Source organism: Numida meleagris, chromosome 2, assembly GCF_002078875.1.
Source record: "Numida meleagris isolate 19003 breed g44 Domestic line chromosome 2, NumMel1.0, whole genome shotgun sequence".
NCBI lineage: Eukaryota > Metazoa > Chordata > Aves > Galliformes > Numididae > Numida > Numida meleagris.
This window is the reverse complement of record NC_034410.1, coordinates 8878143-8892221: the sequence shown is the minus strand read 5'-3', so window position 1 is coordinate 8892221 and position 14079 is coordinate 8878143. Positions and strand designations below refer to the sequence as shown.

Here is a 14079-nt window from a genome sequence, read left to right as displayed (position 1 = left end):
GCCAGAGGCTGGTTGTGTATGGAAAAGCCTTCCATCACATTCCTCGAAGTACTTTTTTCAGCTGGAATGATACAACTACAAATTAATTACTATTTATGCAGATCTCTGAAAAAAAAACTCTGGCATTTTACTTAGGAGGTCTGATTTGGCTTTAACTGTCATCGCTGCATTCTTCTAAATTTGAGTGATATATTTTGCAAGAAAGCTATTACATGTGATTAAGATCTGCGTACAGACCAGAGTTAGGCTGCTGAAAATATCAATCATACTGGGCTGGGATTCAGGTCTGAAACAACACAATCAGCAGTAAAAGCTGTTGCCAATTAGCACAAATAATGACGTTTGCTATAGCAAACGGAAATGTGGATTCACGCTGTTGAGCTTGGGCACCTCATTCTGGAGATGTAAGCCTCTCTCTGCCATCTGTCTTCAGTCAGTGGGAAGGAACGAGGTGCGTTTTTTGCAGGAGGTCCCTTTTCTCTTTACAACAAGAACCTGGAGTAATGAGGTCACGACTTCACTGCTACTTTTTACACGCTTAAAATTAGCAAGGAGCAATCTGGGCCACAGCTGCTGGATTTTAATTAATTCATGTAGTAAATATTCCCTTGTAGAACTAATAAGAAATAAAAAATGATGAGCACTGTACAGCAGCATCTGTTGTAAAATCTGCTGTTCAGGTAGTAACAGTGACTTGACTGCATGTGGAACTTTACTTCTGCACAGATGTAACCTCTGTCAAGAATATGATAGATTAAGGGTGATTCTGCTTTGGAGCAATCCAATTAAGTGCCGTAGTTATTCTGTCATTGTCACATGTAAGATTTCTTGATGCTAGATTCTAGGGAATTGAGGGGGTTGATTCTTGTCAGTCCAGACTGTTGTCTTTAGTTGATAGTTCTACGCATGGAAAGAAATTTCTAATACTCAGATTGTATTTAGGCATAAGATATTTGGTTTCTGTTTGAAACTAGAGTTTATTTAACCTAAGTTTGGACACGTCTGTTCATTTGAGATTTTCGTGATCAGTAAAGGTGTCTTCAGAGGTCTTTATCTGACCTGGGACACATGCTTCCAGATGCCAGATGTGTATCTCCAGAGGTCCTTTTTTCTCTTTAGTAATGATAAAGCAGGTTCGGGTTGTTTAGATTATCGCTGAACATGTAAAAGATACAAATTTAATATTAGGGCAGAATAATCCAGCCTACTGATCACCAATATTTGAATCTTTAAATTGGAAACCTTTGAAATGACTGTGAAGCTATATGTAAGAGAAAAGAATATAGATTGTAGCGGTAGAGTTCAGGGTAAAGAATATTCAAGAGATTCACAAATGCTTGGGTCTTCAACAATGTCTTCAACATGGGTGATAACCAGTAAAAATCAGAGAAGAGGTCACAGCTCTGTGCTCAATTATGTAAGGAAAAATGTATCCGACTTTTTTCCCTCCATCCCATTGCTGCCTCTCCTTCCTGTCTGTCAGATGCCCAACAATTCCAGCAGTCTAATGTTGGAAAGTTCCCCCTCTATGCTAAAGAAAACAAAATTTTCGTCCCTCCCTTGCTTGCTAACCGTCGTGTGTTTGAAGGGCAGCAGCTGCCTTTATACAGGGGCTGGTTTCGGTTCTGGGCAAACATCTTCACATGAGCACTAGCTGAGCAGAAGCAATGGCTGTGTGTACAGGACCAAGTCTTTGTGGTTCAGGTCAGCAGTTGGATTGTGCTAACTTAACCCTGCTGAAGGGTTCTTCCTAATGTATTTTTTGTGGTGTTTTCATGTTATTATCAGTGTAACATTATAAGCATGCTGGAATATACAGCTGCTACAAGTCCTGAGCCTGCTGAATTCATAGGAGTTCGGCAGCTTCTTTACTTGAACCAGGATTTTACCTGTTTTTCTAATGCCACAATAATAAAATACTGCATTTGCATATGAAAGCCCTACTGCTTCTGAACTTCCTACAGTGTTTTTCTGTTGGTAACAGACTGACAGAAAGCATGGGTCCTGTGGCAGATTTGCAGCTTGCTGGGTGTTACTGTGCAGTTTAGTAGCATAAGCATGCGTGTTTTCAGCAGTGGATGTTGGTTTGGTTTTTTTTTTAGTGGTATCCCTTCCGTCTGCAGGTCTAATTTAAGCACACTTGCTGAACTTATTATAAGATGGCATCTTAGGTAAGAGGTGTTAAGCTCTGTCATGAGGCAGTTATTCCAGTTGAAAGATAGGCTATTGAAACAGATCCACAATTTGGATGAATAGAGGAATGGCAAGCTGTACGCATGGATTGGAAACATACTTTTGAGGTCTCCTCGATATATAATGGAAAAACTTTTTTATTTCAAAACCAGTGGATATGCCTGCAGTAAATGCTAAGACAGATACATAAGAATGAAGCTGACAGTTAATTTAGCTGGGTGGCAGGCTGGGTCTTGGTTCCACCTTGTAGTTCAAACACATGACGTAGCATACCTAAGTATAGAAACTTGGTCTAGCAGAGCGCTTCAGTCTTTCCTTAGCAACCCACGCTACCAAAAACACACCAGAGCTGTCCTTCCTGCTCTGTACTGAGTAATGGCAGCAAACTCCATGGTTTAAAGGTGGAGTTTATAAACAGAAATAGCATAATGATGCCTGCGGTTGCCGTGAATTAGAATTCAATGGTCAGTGTCTCCCAGTTATGCATTTCTTTGGTTTCCTGTTCTCAGCATGATCGTGCTTAAGAGTTACAGTCAGCCTTTGGAGAAACTGCAAGTATGTTCAGGGAAGGATAACCTCATAGAACTGCTTGCTTTCTTGTTCCTTAAGCCTCAGTTGTGGTTGCAGGGTAAGGCTGGCCTTTGATCTCACCTAGTGCAGGACGTGGTAAGTGGTGCCAAAGAGATGTGTGTTGTATTCTGAGTATCTTTTGCAAACAACTAACGGCATGTTGTGTACTGTGCTGAGATACAGTCCCTTTGTGGTGGGAGAGGGCAGGCAGAATCAGAGAGAGCAAATGTTAGAAATCTTGCTGCAAACCTCATCATTGAAAACACTGAGCTTTATATAAGAACCAGCCCAGAAACATACAAATGACACTTGTTTTTGTGTGTCTGTTTTTTCTAAAGTAGATTGCTTGGACTTCCCAGTACTCAGAATCTGTTCAGGCAAGCTTCTTGCACTTCTGGATGAAGTGCTAGTGTTACCGGTGGGCATGTTGTAACTGATTTGTAGAGTGGGTGGTGTCCTTTAGGAGAAGAAGACAAGAAACTAACATGGACAGTTTCAGAGAATACTTGTGTGTATCTGATGAAGTGCTTGAATGGAAAAACAAGAAAGAGATACTTTGTGCCATGCAATATTTTAAGCAATCGGTTAACCAGAGCTTTTTTCCCTCACCATTTGTCATCACTATTTGAACTAAGGCCCAAATAAAATGTTGCAGGATTTTTTTTTTCATTTATTTTCTTGTTAGTAGTCTGTTCTGCCTTCTGTCAGTTTCTCAGCATGGTTTTAGAGTTTCAGAGGGGGTATGTCACTGAGTATTTACGGGTACAACAAAACTGCCACACATTGTGTGTATCCTTTATACTTCCAGGATTTTTTGTAGTAAGCTTCTGTTTTTTCAGCTAGAAATCATACAGGCAGATTTTAAGATGTCAGTTGTACCTTCTATGATTTTTGATTATGTTTTAAAAAAATCTTTTAATATGAAGAATAACATCTGGCTAGATAGTACTGTATGCAATACAGTGTGTACAGATTTTATACTTTTGCTGCACTTAAAAGTTAATCAGGCAAAAGAGTGTAAGAACTATATAATGACCATGTTCTATATACTTGTTTAGCTTCTAAGGATGCAGTTAACCCAGCCTGAGCTTGCATTTAATGTTACTGGTTTGGGGGTGAGCAAACTGCAAACTTGTGTTTGAAAATATGAAAACAGCAAAAGGGCAAAATTTTTGTGTGACAAAATCTTTAAACCTTTAGTATAGATAGAAGCAGTATGAGTTGTTGGCGATTTGATGCAAAAGCCAGCACTTCTTTTCATAGCTGCGGACGATTCACAGAAACAGAATGGTTTGGGTTGTAGGCAACCTCAAAGAGCATAGAATCATAGAACATCCTGAGTTGGAAGAGACCCACAAGGTTAATAGAATCATGGAATGGCTAGAGTTGGAAGGGATCTTTAAAGGTCATCCAGTTCCAACCCTCCTGCCTTGGGCGTGGTTGCCACCCACCAGGTTGGGTTGCCTAGGGCCCTATCCAACCTCTCCTTGAATGACTCCAGGGGTGGGTCATCAGGCCATGAAAGAGTCAATCTCCATCTCTTTTATAAGCTTCCTTTAAATACTGAAGGGCCTCAATGGGATCTCTCTGGAGCCTTCTTTTCTCTAGACTGACCGAGCCCAGCTTCTTTAACCTTTCTTCGTAGGAGAGGTGATCCAGCCCCGGATACAGTTGGCTGTCTGGACTGCAAGGGCACACATCTGGCTCATGTTGGGCTTCTCACCAACCAGTACACTCAAGTCTTTCTCCTCTGAGCTTGTCTCAATCCATTCTCTGTCCAGCCTTTTTGTGCTTGGGATTGCTCCAGCCAAAGTGCAGGACTTTGCACTTGGCCTTGTTGCTCGTGGCCCCATTTCTGAAGCCTGTCTGGGCCTTTGGGGATGGGTCCCCTTCCCTCTACCATGTCAGCTGTGACAAACAGCTTGGTGTCATCGGCAGACTTTCTGAGAGTGCAGTCAGTCCTGATGTCCTTGTCATCAACAAAGGTATTAAACAATACTGGTCCCACTACTGACCCCTGAGGAACACTTCTTGTCACCAGTCTACACCTTTTTGAGTGTGGCCATCCAGCCAATTTCTTATCCACTGAGTGATACATCTGTCACATCCATTGCTCTCAAGTTTAGAGACAAGGATGTAATGGAGGACGGTGACAAATGCTTTGCACAAGTCCATTCAAAGGACAGTAAACTGTGCTGCCACACTGGTAGTACAAGCTAGTTTGAAAGCTTGTATTTAGCAATCCAGAGAGGAAATTTTTCTTCTGTTGATCATGAAGACAGCAAAACACTCTGGCATGCAGTAGGATCCTTGGGAACATGCCTGGATTCTCAAGAGAATTGGAAAGGAATTTGTCATCTATGCTTAAAAATACAGATGATTTTTTTAAAATGTAACATTAAAAATAAGGTGTCAGTGCCCTATAAAACTTAGATAACCTGGAAGCTAAAAGTTCGAGGTAATTAAGACTGCTAGGGAAAAGAGGAAAATGAAAGAAATGACTTTTGAGAGTAATAAGAGATTAAGTAAGCAACATGTGAAAAAGTAGTACTGTGCAGCATTTTTCAAGTAGCAAAATTCAGCGAGAGTCCTTATGATTTTGATTCATGCCATACCTTTCAGCAATCTGACCATTTAAAATCTGAGTCTACTTTCAATAGCAATTGTGGGAATCTGGAGACATAGTAGTGTAGGCTATCATGAGATGTCCGGCTTAGTGAATACTGGTTATGTTAGATGTCTGTAGCCTGGTGTGACAACAAGACTTCAAGTGTAAATCCAGTTCTTGAGTGTTTTGTTCACGTGTCATGCTGCTCAATCCTTCACTTATCTATTTACTTAACCATGCTTGTCCTGGCCTTCCACTGGACATGGACACTTAAAATATAGTTGCTGTTGCTGTGAATGCTCACTGAAGGTGAGACAGAGGGCACTGTTCTGCCTTAACAGTTGGTAACAAATTCTGGTCTTCTGAATAGTTAAGAGATCACATCGGTCTTTTGGGTAGTAAGTGGTAAACCTAAGTGCTTGTCACCTTACTTCAAGAAGTGCTCAACTTCACTTCTGTTCCAACTGGCAATTTAGAAGGAAGGTAAATCTTCTGTTTCAGTTGAAGAATGCCTTGAAATATTTTTGTTGGGAATCTTCCACTTCTCATTAACTTGAGGATTGCTTTCAGTGAGTCCTTATTCTTGGTGGCTTCTGCATAAGGGATATGAGCTCAACTGGTATAGTCAAAGGGCTGGCTTTTGGTGGGCAGACCAACCACGTGCCTTGTTAAGTCTGTGAACATGGGGATTGTTTTCATCCATGCGTTCCTACCATATCCAGTGATTTCATTAGTCCTTTTAAATTTAAACCCTCTTATATGAAATGTAAAGGAATTTTTATTATTGAAGAGATTTTTAAAATACAAAGTCTAGCCATCAAGCTGAGAAGCGTAACTTAATTTTCTCAGACTGTTTTTGTTGTGATGATTTTTTTCTTTTAGAGAAAGATGAAGGCAAAATGAATCTTTTTACATGGCAAAGTTAACTTCTAGTGGCTGTATTTCTTGTTCTTGGTAACTTGTTTTGAGATCAGAAACCTGCGTTAAACTCTGGAAAAAAAACAGAGGAGCAAAAAATACATCTTTATCTATGTTAGGATATCTGTCCTATGTCAGAGGTTCCATGTATGGATCTTTCAGAAAGTGGAAACTATTAATGTTCTTGCAACTTAATGCCACTCTATCCCAGTCCAGTTTGGTCACTGAAAATTTAGAATCCTTTTCCAGATGGAAAGTAGAAAAGATATTTGAACACAGTAATGGTGAAAAATACTACAGGGTGCTCTTCAGCTACAGTGAAAATAAAGCAGTTTAGCTGCAGAGTTGACTTCGTACTGTAGCCTGAGTTATGATAAATGGAACTAGTGTGCTAGTACTTGACAGAGCTTCAGAAATGGGGCTGCACTTGATCATCCTTTGCTGGAGAACTGAAGGCTTTTAAACGTTTCTGTTTAGGAGAGACATGCAACTTGTGGTGTGATAAACAAAGGGAAGCTGCATGGTTCCTCTAGCAACAGTGCTCTGTGTTTAAGGTAGATTTTGCATCCAGATGTAACAGAAACCCATACCGATGTATTTCCGGATACTTGAAAGGAAATTGTGTAACCAGCAGTGTTATGGCAAGGGATGTGTTTTGTGTGTTGTTCTTCAGGGGTTAAGCCCCGATGTTTCTGGAAGTGAGCGATGCTCAGTGCATTTCTGGGCTGGCCAGCATTCCTCGAGGTGGGGTTGCAAAGGCTGAGTGTCAGGCTAGAAGAAGGGTTTCCCAGCTCCCTTGCTTGCAGACTACTGTTCTGTGCTTCTTCCAGAGCAGCTGCTTATAATGCTTATCCCAGAGGATTTTATGGCAAGCTGCTGCTAAAATAGGTTTCTGGATAACTTCGTATTGCAGTGTACTTGCACAGTCTCTCTTTGTACTCACATGCAAAAATAGCAGCACTTAAGCAAATTTTATGTAGGTTTTGTACTGATGAGTCAAATTGCTGAAAAGTACTGCAGTTCTCAACAAGCCTCACTGCCTGTATGAGTGAAGTATATTTAGTAGATATTGAAGCGAAAGGTATGCATGGAGAAAACTGAATGTGTGCTTTGTGCTACCTCAGCATCCTTCAGTTCTGAGTGCTAAGACCAGCTCCTGGGCTGCTCTGTCAGTCACATCAGAGCAGTATTTTAGGGAGGACTTTCCTTTGCAAATACGGCATTATTTTGTGTTGCCAAAGACGGTGTTCACCCTAGCAGCCAGATGGAATGTCCAGATGAGAGCACTGTGCTGGTGCTGCAGTGTTGCAGTGGGGATGGACCGAGTGAGGGATCCACAGCTGCCGTGACTTCAAGGCCCTTCTGGGTCACTTTCCCAGTTACGATCTGATGTGCGTATTTTGTATAACTTTAAAAAAAATACTGAAGCAAAATGGCATTCTTATATTACTTAAAAGAGAAACTTAGATACTTCTATATTGTTGATAAGAGATGCTTGCATTATTTTAAAAAGCATTAAATATTTTCAGCTCAATTTCATGTTTTAATGCTAGCATGGCAGAAAGGTTGAATGTGTGATCTCTCTGTGCTTTGGCTTAGATTAAATTCAGCAGCATGTGTAGGTGGGGAGACTATCACAACAGCGCTGCAACCATTTGCAGCATTTTCCAAAGACCTGCTTTATGCTACCTTTGCGTGCTTTTACCAAAAACCCTGTACGCTGCTGCTAGTTGTTTTCCTTGTCTTCCAGATGTAATACTATAAATGTGTTAGGAAGTTCCCATCATGAACTACCAGGGTATTTATCCCATGTGTGTGTGAGCTGCTGTTCGTTTCACTTTTGAACTGCTTGGTATGCCATGAAGAAGAAGAGAGGAACAGAAATAACAGAGGGCTGCAGTGAAATGCAACTTTCCCAACTATTCAAAGAATGTCCTTTTCAGTACTTGAGGTATATTCCTTTTGTTATAGTAGCTTTCCCGTGTTAGTATTTACACATGGATGTGCTGAAAAGCCGCTTGTTTCAGCCTTCCTACAAGTGCCAATCTGCTCTGTGTTTAGTTGCCGTGTCGCTGAAGAAATTTCTTCTTTCACCTCGATGCCTGCCCTGGCTCTGAGCAGATAGCTTGTGGGACAGTGAGGAATACGGCAGACATCACACTGAGAAGTGTGTGCTGAGCAGACGCCCTTAGTGCCTCGTGGCAGCCTGTGGGGCGTGTGGCACTGATAGCGGAGCTCACGTGGGGACAGCGTGTGCTGCAGGAACATTTGATGTGACACCAGCTATATGTGTCTAATGCTGCTCTGTCTCGTAGGTGCAGGTCTGACTCAAAGGGCATGGAATTATTTTTTTTTTTTTAAAGGTTTATTTTGTTTTCCGATGTGTTGTCCAAGCATTCAAATGCCTCACATTCCAGTTTATAAATAAATGCAATCCTTAACCTTGCTTGCCATTACGACTCCTTCTTCCATTTAGTTAGGTTTCCATTTTTTCTGCTATTTCCACTTTACTTTTAGTTTTTATGGTGGTCACAGTGATGCTCAGTAAAATTGAATCAGGGTCCTTGCCTAAGTCTCATGCTGACAGCAGACTGCATTTATAATACTGAATGCAGGTTTTGCTTCGCACAGGCTAATGATTTTAGTATATTTAAGACTGCAAACACAGAATGCATACCAAAGTATGCTGAACGGAAGCAAATCAGATTGCCGGAAAGTAATGGAAACAGCAGTTGTTTGTTAATTTAGGCAATAAGTGCCTGTGGTTAATTGCAGGGTTTTGGAGGAACCCTAATTATTAACTGTTTCAACTTCTGTTTCAGGAATACTGAATCCTGCACTTCTGCAACAGTAGATGCAGTTGGTTTTTCCTTGTATTTCAGAAGATACAGGAGCTAGGATATTTTTGGGGTTGAAAAAATGAAGAGACTGCCAGAATAACACCGGAGATAAATAATTGGAAGGGAAGGCAGAGGCAGGCTGTGTAACGGGGGGAGCCCTGCCTGCTTTCCCTTCCAGCTCGCTCTCATTTTCATTAAGAGCAAATTTACTTAATGGCAATTACTTCTCATTAGAAAAGAGTGGCTGTGTTTGAGCAGCAGCCTTTTCACGTTGGATGGAGCGGCAGAAGACTTGGAGCTCACTCCTCTGTGCGAATGAGGAAGTCTTCCACCTGCTGCTGCTGGGTTCTGGAGAGAGAAGGAAATTGCTGCCTGGAATACACAGCATTCTGCCATTGGCCCTGTTCAGCTCTGTCTCCCCTAAAATGTCCCTCGGCCTCCGTGCCTCACCGACTGGGACACACAAAAATAAAGCACTGCTAAATTGAGCTTGAATTCTGCTATATTAATTCGTAATGCTGGGATTCCTTTTTTTGATTCCTTTATGAAATTTTTCTAACCCAAAATTTAGAACTCAAAGTCAGAATTGCAATAAATTTAGGCAAGTTAATCTGACGGTTTTAATTCAAGGGATCACTTAATTTTAGCATTTCATTTTTTTTTTCTACACCATCTAGGTTCAGGCAAGTTTAAATCTCTGTTAATGCTGTACTTTCAGAAGGTGATCTATAGCAACTCATTTGCTCTTCTGTTCTGAATTTCCCTCTGTAGGATGCTCTCCCTCCACTGCTAATGCGTGGAGAGAGTGTAGGCTGGTTGTGATACCCTTTTAGGTTTTAATGTTTAAGCTGGACACTTGTGCTTTTAATACAGAGGGATTTTTGTTTGCAGTTTTAGCTTTCCAAAGCAAGCAGAAGGGATGGGTGTCCAATTTGATAGACCTTTGTGAAATAACTGGAAAGCAGTTCAGTTATAGTTAGTTATATTGAAATTATAGTGAGAATGTGGATTATATTGTGTGACTGTGTACTAAAACTTGCAGTAACTGGTGAAGCTTCTTTAAGACTTTAATCTGGAGCAGCAAACAAATTAAGCAGTCAGTACAGATGGAAGGAACCAGCCATACACTGAGTAATGTGGCCTCAGGCAGGCGTCTTTTAAAGATAGCCAATATAACACATGATTTTTACTGCAGTCTAAAATGGAATTCTTACCTGTAATCCTTGAGGGGAAATAGAAGGGAGAAAAAAGCATCAACGTAGTAGGGTATTTTGGTTAATTTTATTTGTATATTTATTTAGAAAAATAGTTACGAGTTGCTTTTATTGCTTCCTTTTCCTACATTACTGTAATGCACTGTTCCTAAAAAAGTGATTGGTTTGTTGCAAAAAAAGTTTTAATCTCATGGAGTATTCTCATCAGTAGTACTTTCAGTGTATTTACTCTATTTGTTGTTCCCTCAGGTAACAGCTAGGACCTCTGTACTGTAGCGTATTTGTGATCATAATCACCAAATACAAGAGATGGCTGCTAGCTTGGAGGGTGGCAATGGCTGGCTACCTAGATAACCACTTAAAGAAGGAAAATGTTTTACTCAAGGGGACTGGTGAATAACAATTGCTACAATGACTGTGCAATGTATATTTTAGTGACGTTTATGTAGGTATCTAGATTTTATGCCAGTTTTACCTGGCATGAAAGCAGGAAACCATAAGGCTTTTTGACAGTGAAGGATAAGAACACATTAGAAATAGGAACTGAGCATAGGTTGTTTAGAGCTGAGCACAAGTACTTGTGTGAAGGCTAAATCATGTATTTTAATGTGCAGAAATGCATCCTTTGAGCACTTGCAAGCATTATGAAATTGAGCATTTCATATTAAAGCACTCTTGGAGCATGTAATATAATAATAATTCTTTTGGTGTTGAACACTGTAATTAGGGTATTTCTCGTAAAAGTTCTCTCTGGTCATACTTTCCTTTGAATAATAACTAAGCAAAATAAAATATTGTCATTAATATTGGACTCTCATTTAGTGCACTAAAGATGTATGAAATTTGTAGACTGATAAACACTTACGCCTTACTTTCAGCCAGCTTGGTTGTGGAGCCATCTAAAGGTTAAATAAAGTTCAACTTTTGATTCCAAGTTGATAGTATTAAAACTTTCAGTCTTAAAGATGGCAAAATGGAGAAGACACATGCTGTACTATTTCAATGATTGGAATAAATACTGAATACAACCAAATTATTTTATTGTAGTGAATAGAAAAGCAAGAATGGAAAACAGGAATGGAGGATGTAATTTATTGCATAATTTCTAACTTTTTAACATACGCAGCTGTAGAAGTAAGCTCGGTTTATGTAATTAAGGAGTTGGCTTAGAGAAGAGGAGGCTCAGGGGAGACTATATTGCTCTCTATAGCTACCTGAAGGGAGGTTGTGGTGAGCTGGGTGTCGGCTTCTTCTCTCATGTATCTAGTGATAGGACGAGAGGGAATGGCCTCAAGATGCGCCAGGGGAGATTCAGGCTGGATGTTAGGAAATACTGCTTTTCTGAAAGAGTGGTCAGGTACTGGAACGGGCCGCCTGGGGGGGGGGGGGTGGAGTTACCAACCCTGGAGGTGTTCAAGGAACGTTTAGACGTTGTGTTGAGGGACATGGTTTAGTGAGAACTATTGGTGATCGGCGGATGGTTGGACTGGATGATCTTGCAGGTCTTCTCCAGCCTTGGTGAGTCTATGATTCTAATCCAAACAGTAGCGCAGTGGATGTGGCATGCTAAAGGACTAAAATTTGAAAAATTAAGTCATTCCTTGTTAATTGGCTAACAAAAGCTGCACAGTAGATCAAAAAAGAATCAATGATAATTAGTGTATGTGGTTAGATATTACTGTGTATGGCCTTGTTCTTTCCCAGCTAGATTCTGATAATTTTGAGTAATTTGGGGCTGAAAGTGAAGGGTGCTTGGTGGGTATGGGAGGGAAAAGCTGCCTCTGCTCCTGTATTCAGATGTACTGAGTGCAAATCGGAATTAATTACAAGCATTGGTCCATTCAGCAGTGTTTGTGTTGTTGTAAACGTAAATGCAAAAAAATATATATTTCTTACGACCACTAAAAACACCCTATAAACACAGACTTCTGACATTCTGCTCACTAGGAATTTTTTAGGAAGCTAATTCTGAAAAAAAAATTCCAAAACCACTCAATTATTAATAATTATACTTTTTGTAATCACTAAATGATGACATTTCTTGAAAAAATAAATGCGATTAAATGCTTTTCTTGCAGTCAGAAGCAGATGTGTTGATTATCCTTGTGCCATCTGTAGTGGTTTTGCTGAATCTCTGGCTGTAAAAAGTTGTTTGGAAAAATAATTGACAATACTGAGTGCACTTTAGGGAGCAGCCCTGCTGCACAGCTAAAGCATGCACAGTTGGAAGAAATTCGGGACTGCTCTGAAGATAACTCAAGTATACTTGAGAATACGGTTTTGCTGATTGTTAGTGCAAAAATATAATAAAAATTAAACTTGAAAAGAGTCATTAAAGGAGCTCTGCAATTGTTGAAAATACAGTTTAAGAAGTGTGTATGTCACTATTCCTATGTATAATATGTTATTTGAGAAAATAACCAGTCACCGTTGCTATTAAAAGCCTGTCACGCTATGTTACACTCTGTTATGCTATGAAGAGATTAAGACTTTGCAATTCAGCTGAGACATTGCTTCACAAAAGTCAGTAGATGTAGGTCATGGATTTTTAGTGTGTTCAGAGGCTCTTTGTGTATCTAAAGTGTGACCTGCATCCTGTCATTGAAGTTGGTCACAACATTAGGTAAAGAAACCAACACACTTTGCTTCTGTGGAACTGCAATTTTTTTACCTGTCTTGTTTGTGTGGAAGAGACAAAGTTACGAACCAAGCTTTCCTTCTGTGCCTGGAAAACTGTATATATTTATTGTTTTCCTGTTGTGATGGGTACTTTCCAGCCACCTATATACCATCACTCCTCTGTCTCACCGACTTCTGCAGCTGCTTAAAAATAGGAATTGTTAAAAATGTCTTTTGAAGGGCTGTTGTTAGAACTATAATCCTTATATCTGAGATTCAGCTGAATGTAATGGATATTTCTAACTGTAATTTATTGATATTGCAAAAGACCTGGCACAAATGAAAGGAACAGTTGCAGTTGGAATTCTGGCAGTCATGTTAAAAGCCTTTGAAACATGAGAGGTAAAGTTGGTTGACATCTCGCACTAGCTGCCAGCTATGCTTATTATTTCTGTTTAGCTTGTTTGTGGTTTTAAAGCAACAGTTAATTCCAGATGTCACTATAAAGTATATGGTTAAGCATATACTTGTATCTGTGTAGTTCAGAAATGAGTTCATACTTATTTCCTTGAATTCTGATATTCTTGTCAAGAAAACTAAGTATTTAATGTGTTGTTCACTTGTATATAGTGCTTGTATGGGGATCACTAAGCTTTCCTGTATTATAAATGATTTGACATGATTAATCAATATATACTTTATATTTTTCATTTGTTTTTAGGTCCATTTTCCAGATACGGAGAGAGCAGAATGGCTCAACAAGGTAAGGGCAGCAATTAGCACTGCTTCCCAAGAAACTGGAGGAGGAAGGGGAATTGGAGATCTAAAAGACAGTGGAGAAGAATCTGAGAATAGAACGGTTTTAGCTTTCTGTGCTCTTTTTACAGTTGATGTTTCTGGTTGCTGATCCAGTGAGCCATGAGAGAGAATCGTGATAGATTACATCTATTTTCATGAGGTTGAGATTGCGCGTGATTTTTGCAGAGCGACTTTAGGTGGCATTAGAATAATGACAGCTATAATTGTGTGGAAGTTGTAGCAGCTGTAAACACAGTTTTTTATGTTCTACTTTTCTGGGACGCTTTCCAGTTACTGTAGGTTCCTGACCTACAATCTA

The 14079-nt window shown here is 39.9% G+C and overlaps 1 protein-coding gene across 5 annotated transcripts in view; it reads left to right on the top strand.

Moving 5' to 3' along the window:
* ESYT2 (extended synaptotagmin 2) overlaps nt 1–14079 on the top strand; it is a 71620-nt gene that overhangs the window by 12232 nt on the left and 45309 nt on the right. For 2 of the 5 annotated variants that reach the window (XM_021386121.1, XM_021386120.1), the window contains exon 2: nt 13684–13725. In XM_021386121.1, the coding sequence (XP_021241796.1) occupies nt 13684–13725 (42 nt within the window). Of the gene's footprint in view, nt 1–2637; nt 2658–2688; nt 2860–13683; nt 13726–14079 lie in introns of those variants that run through there. The other 3 variants (XM_021386123.1, XM_021386122.1, XM_021386124.1) reach the window with 3 other exon arrangements.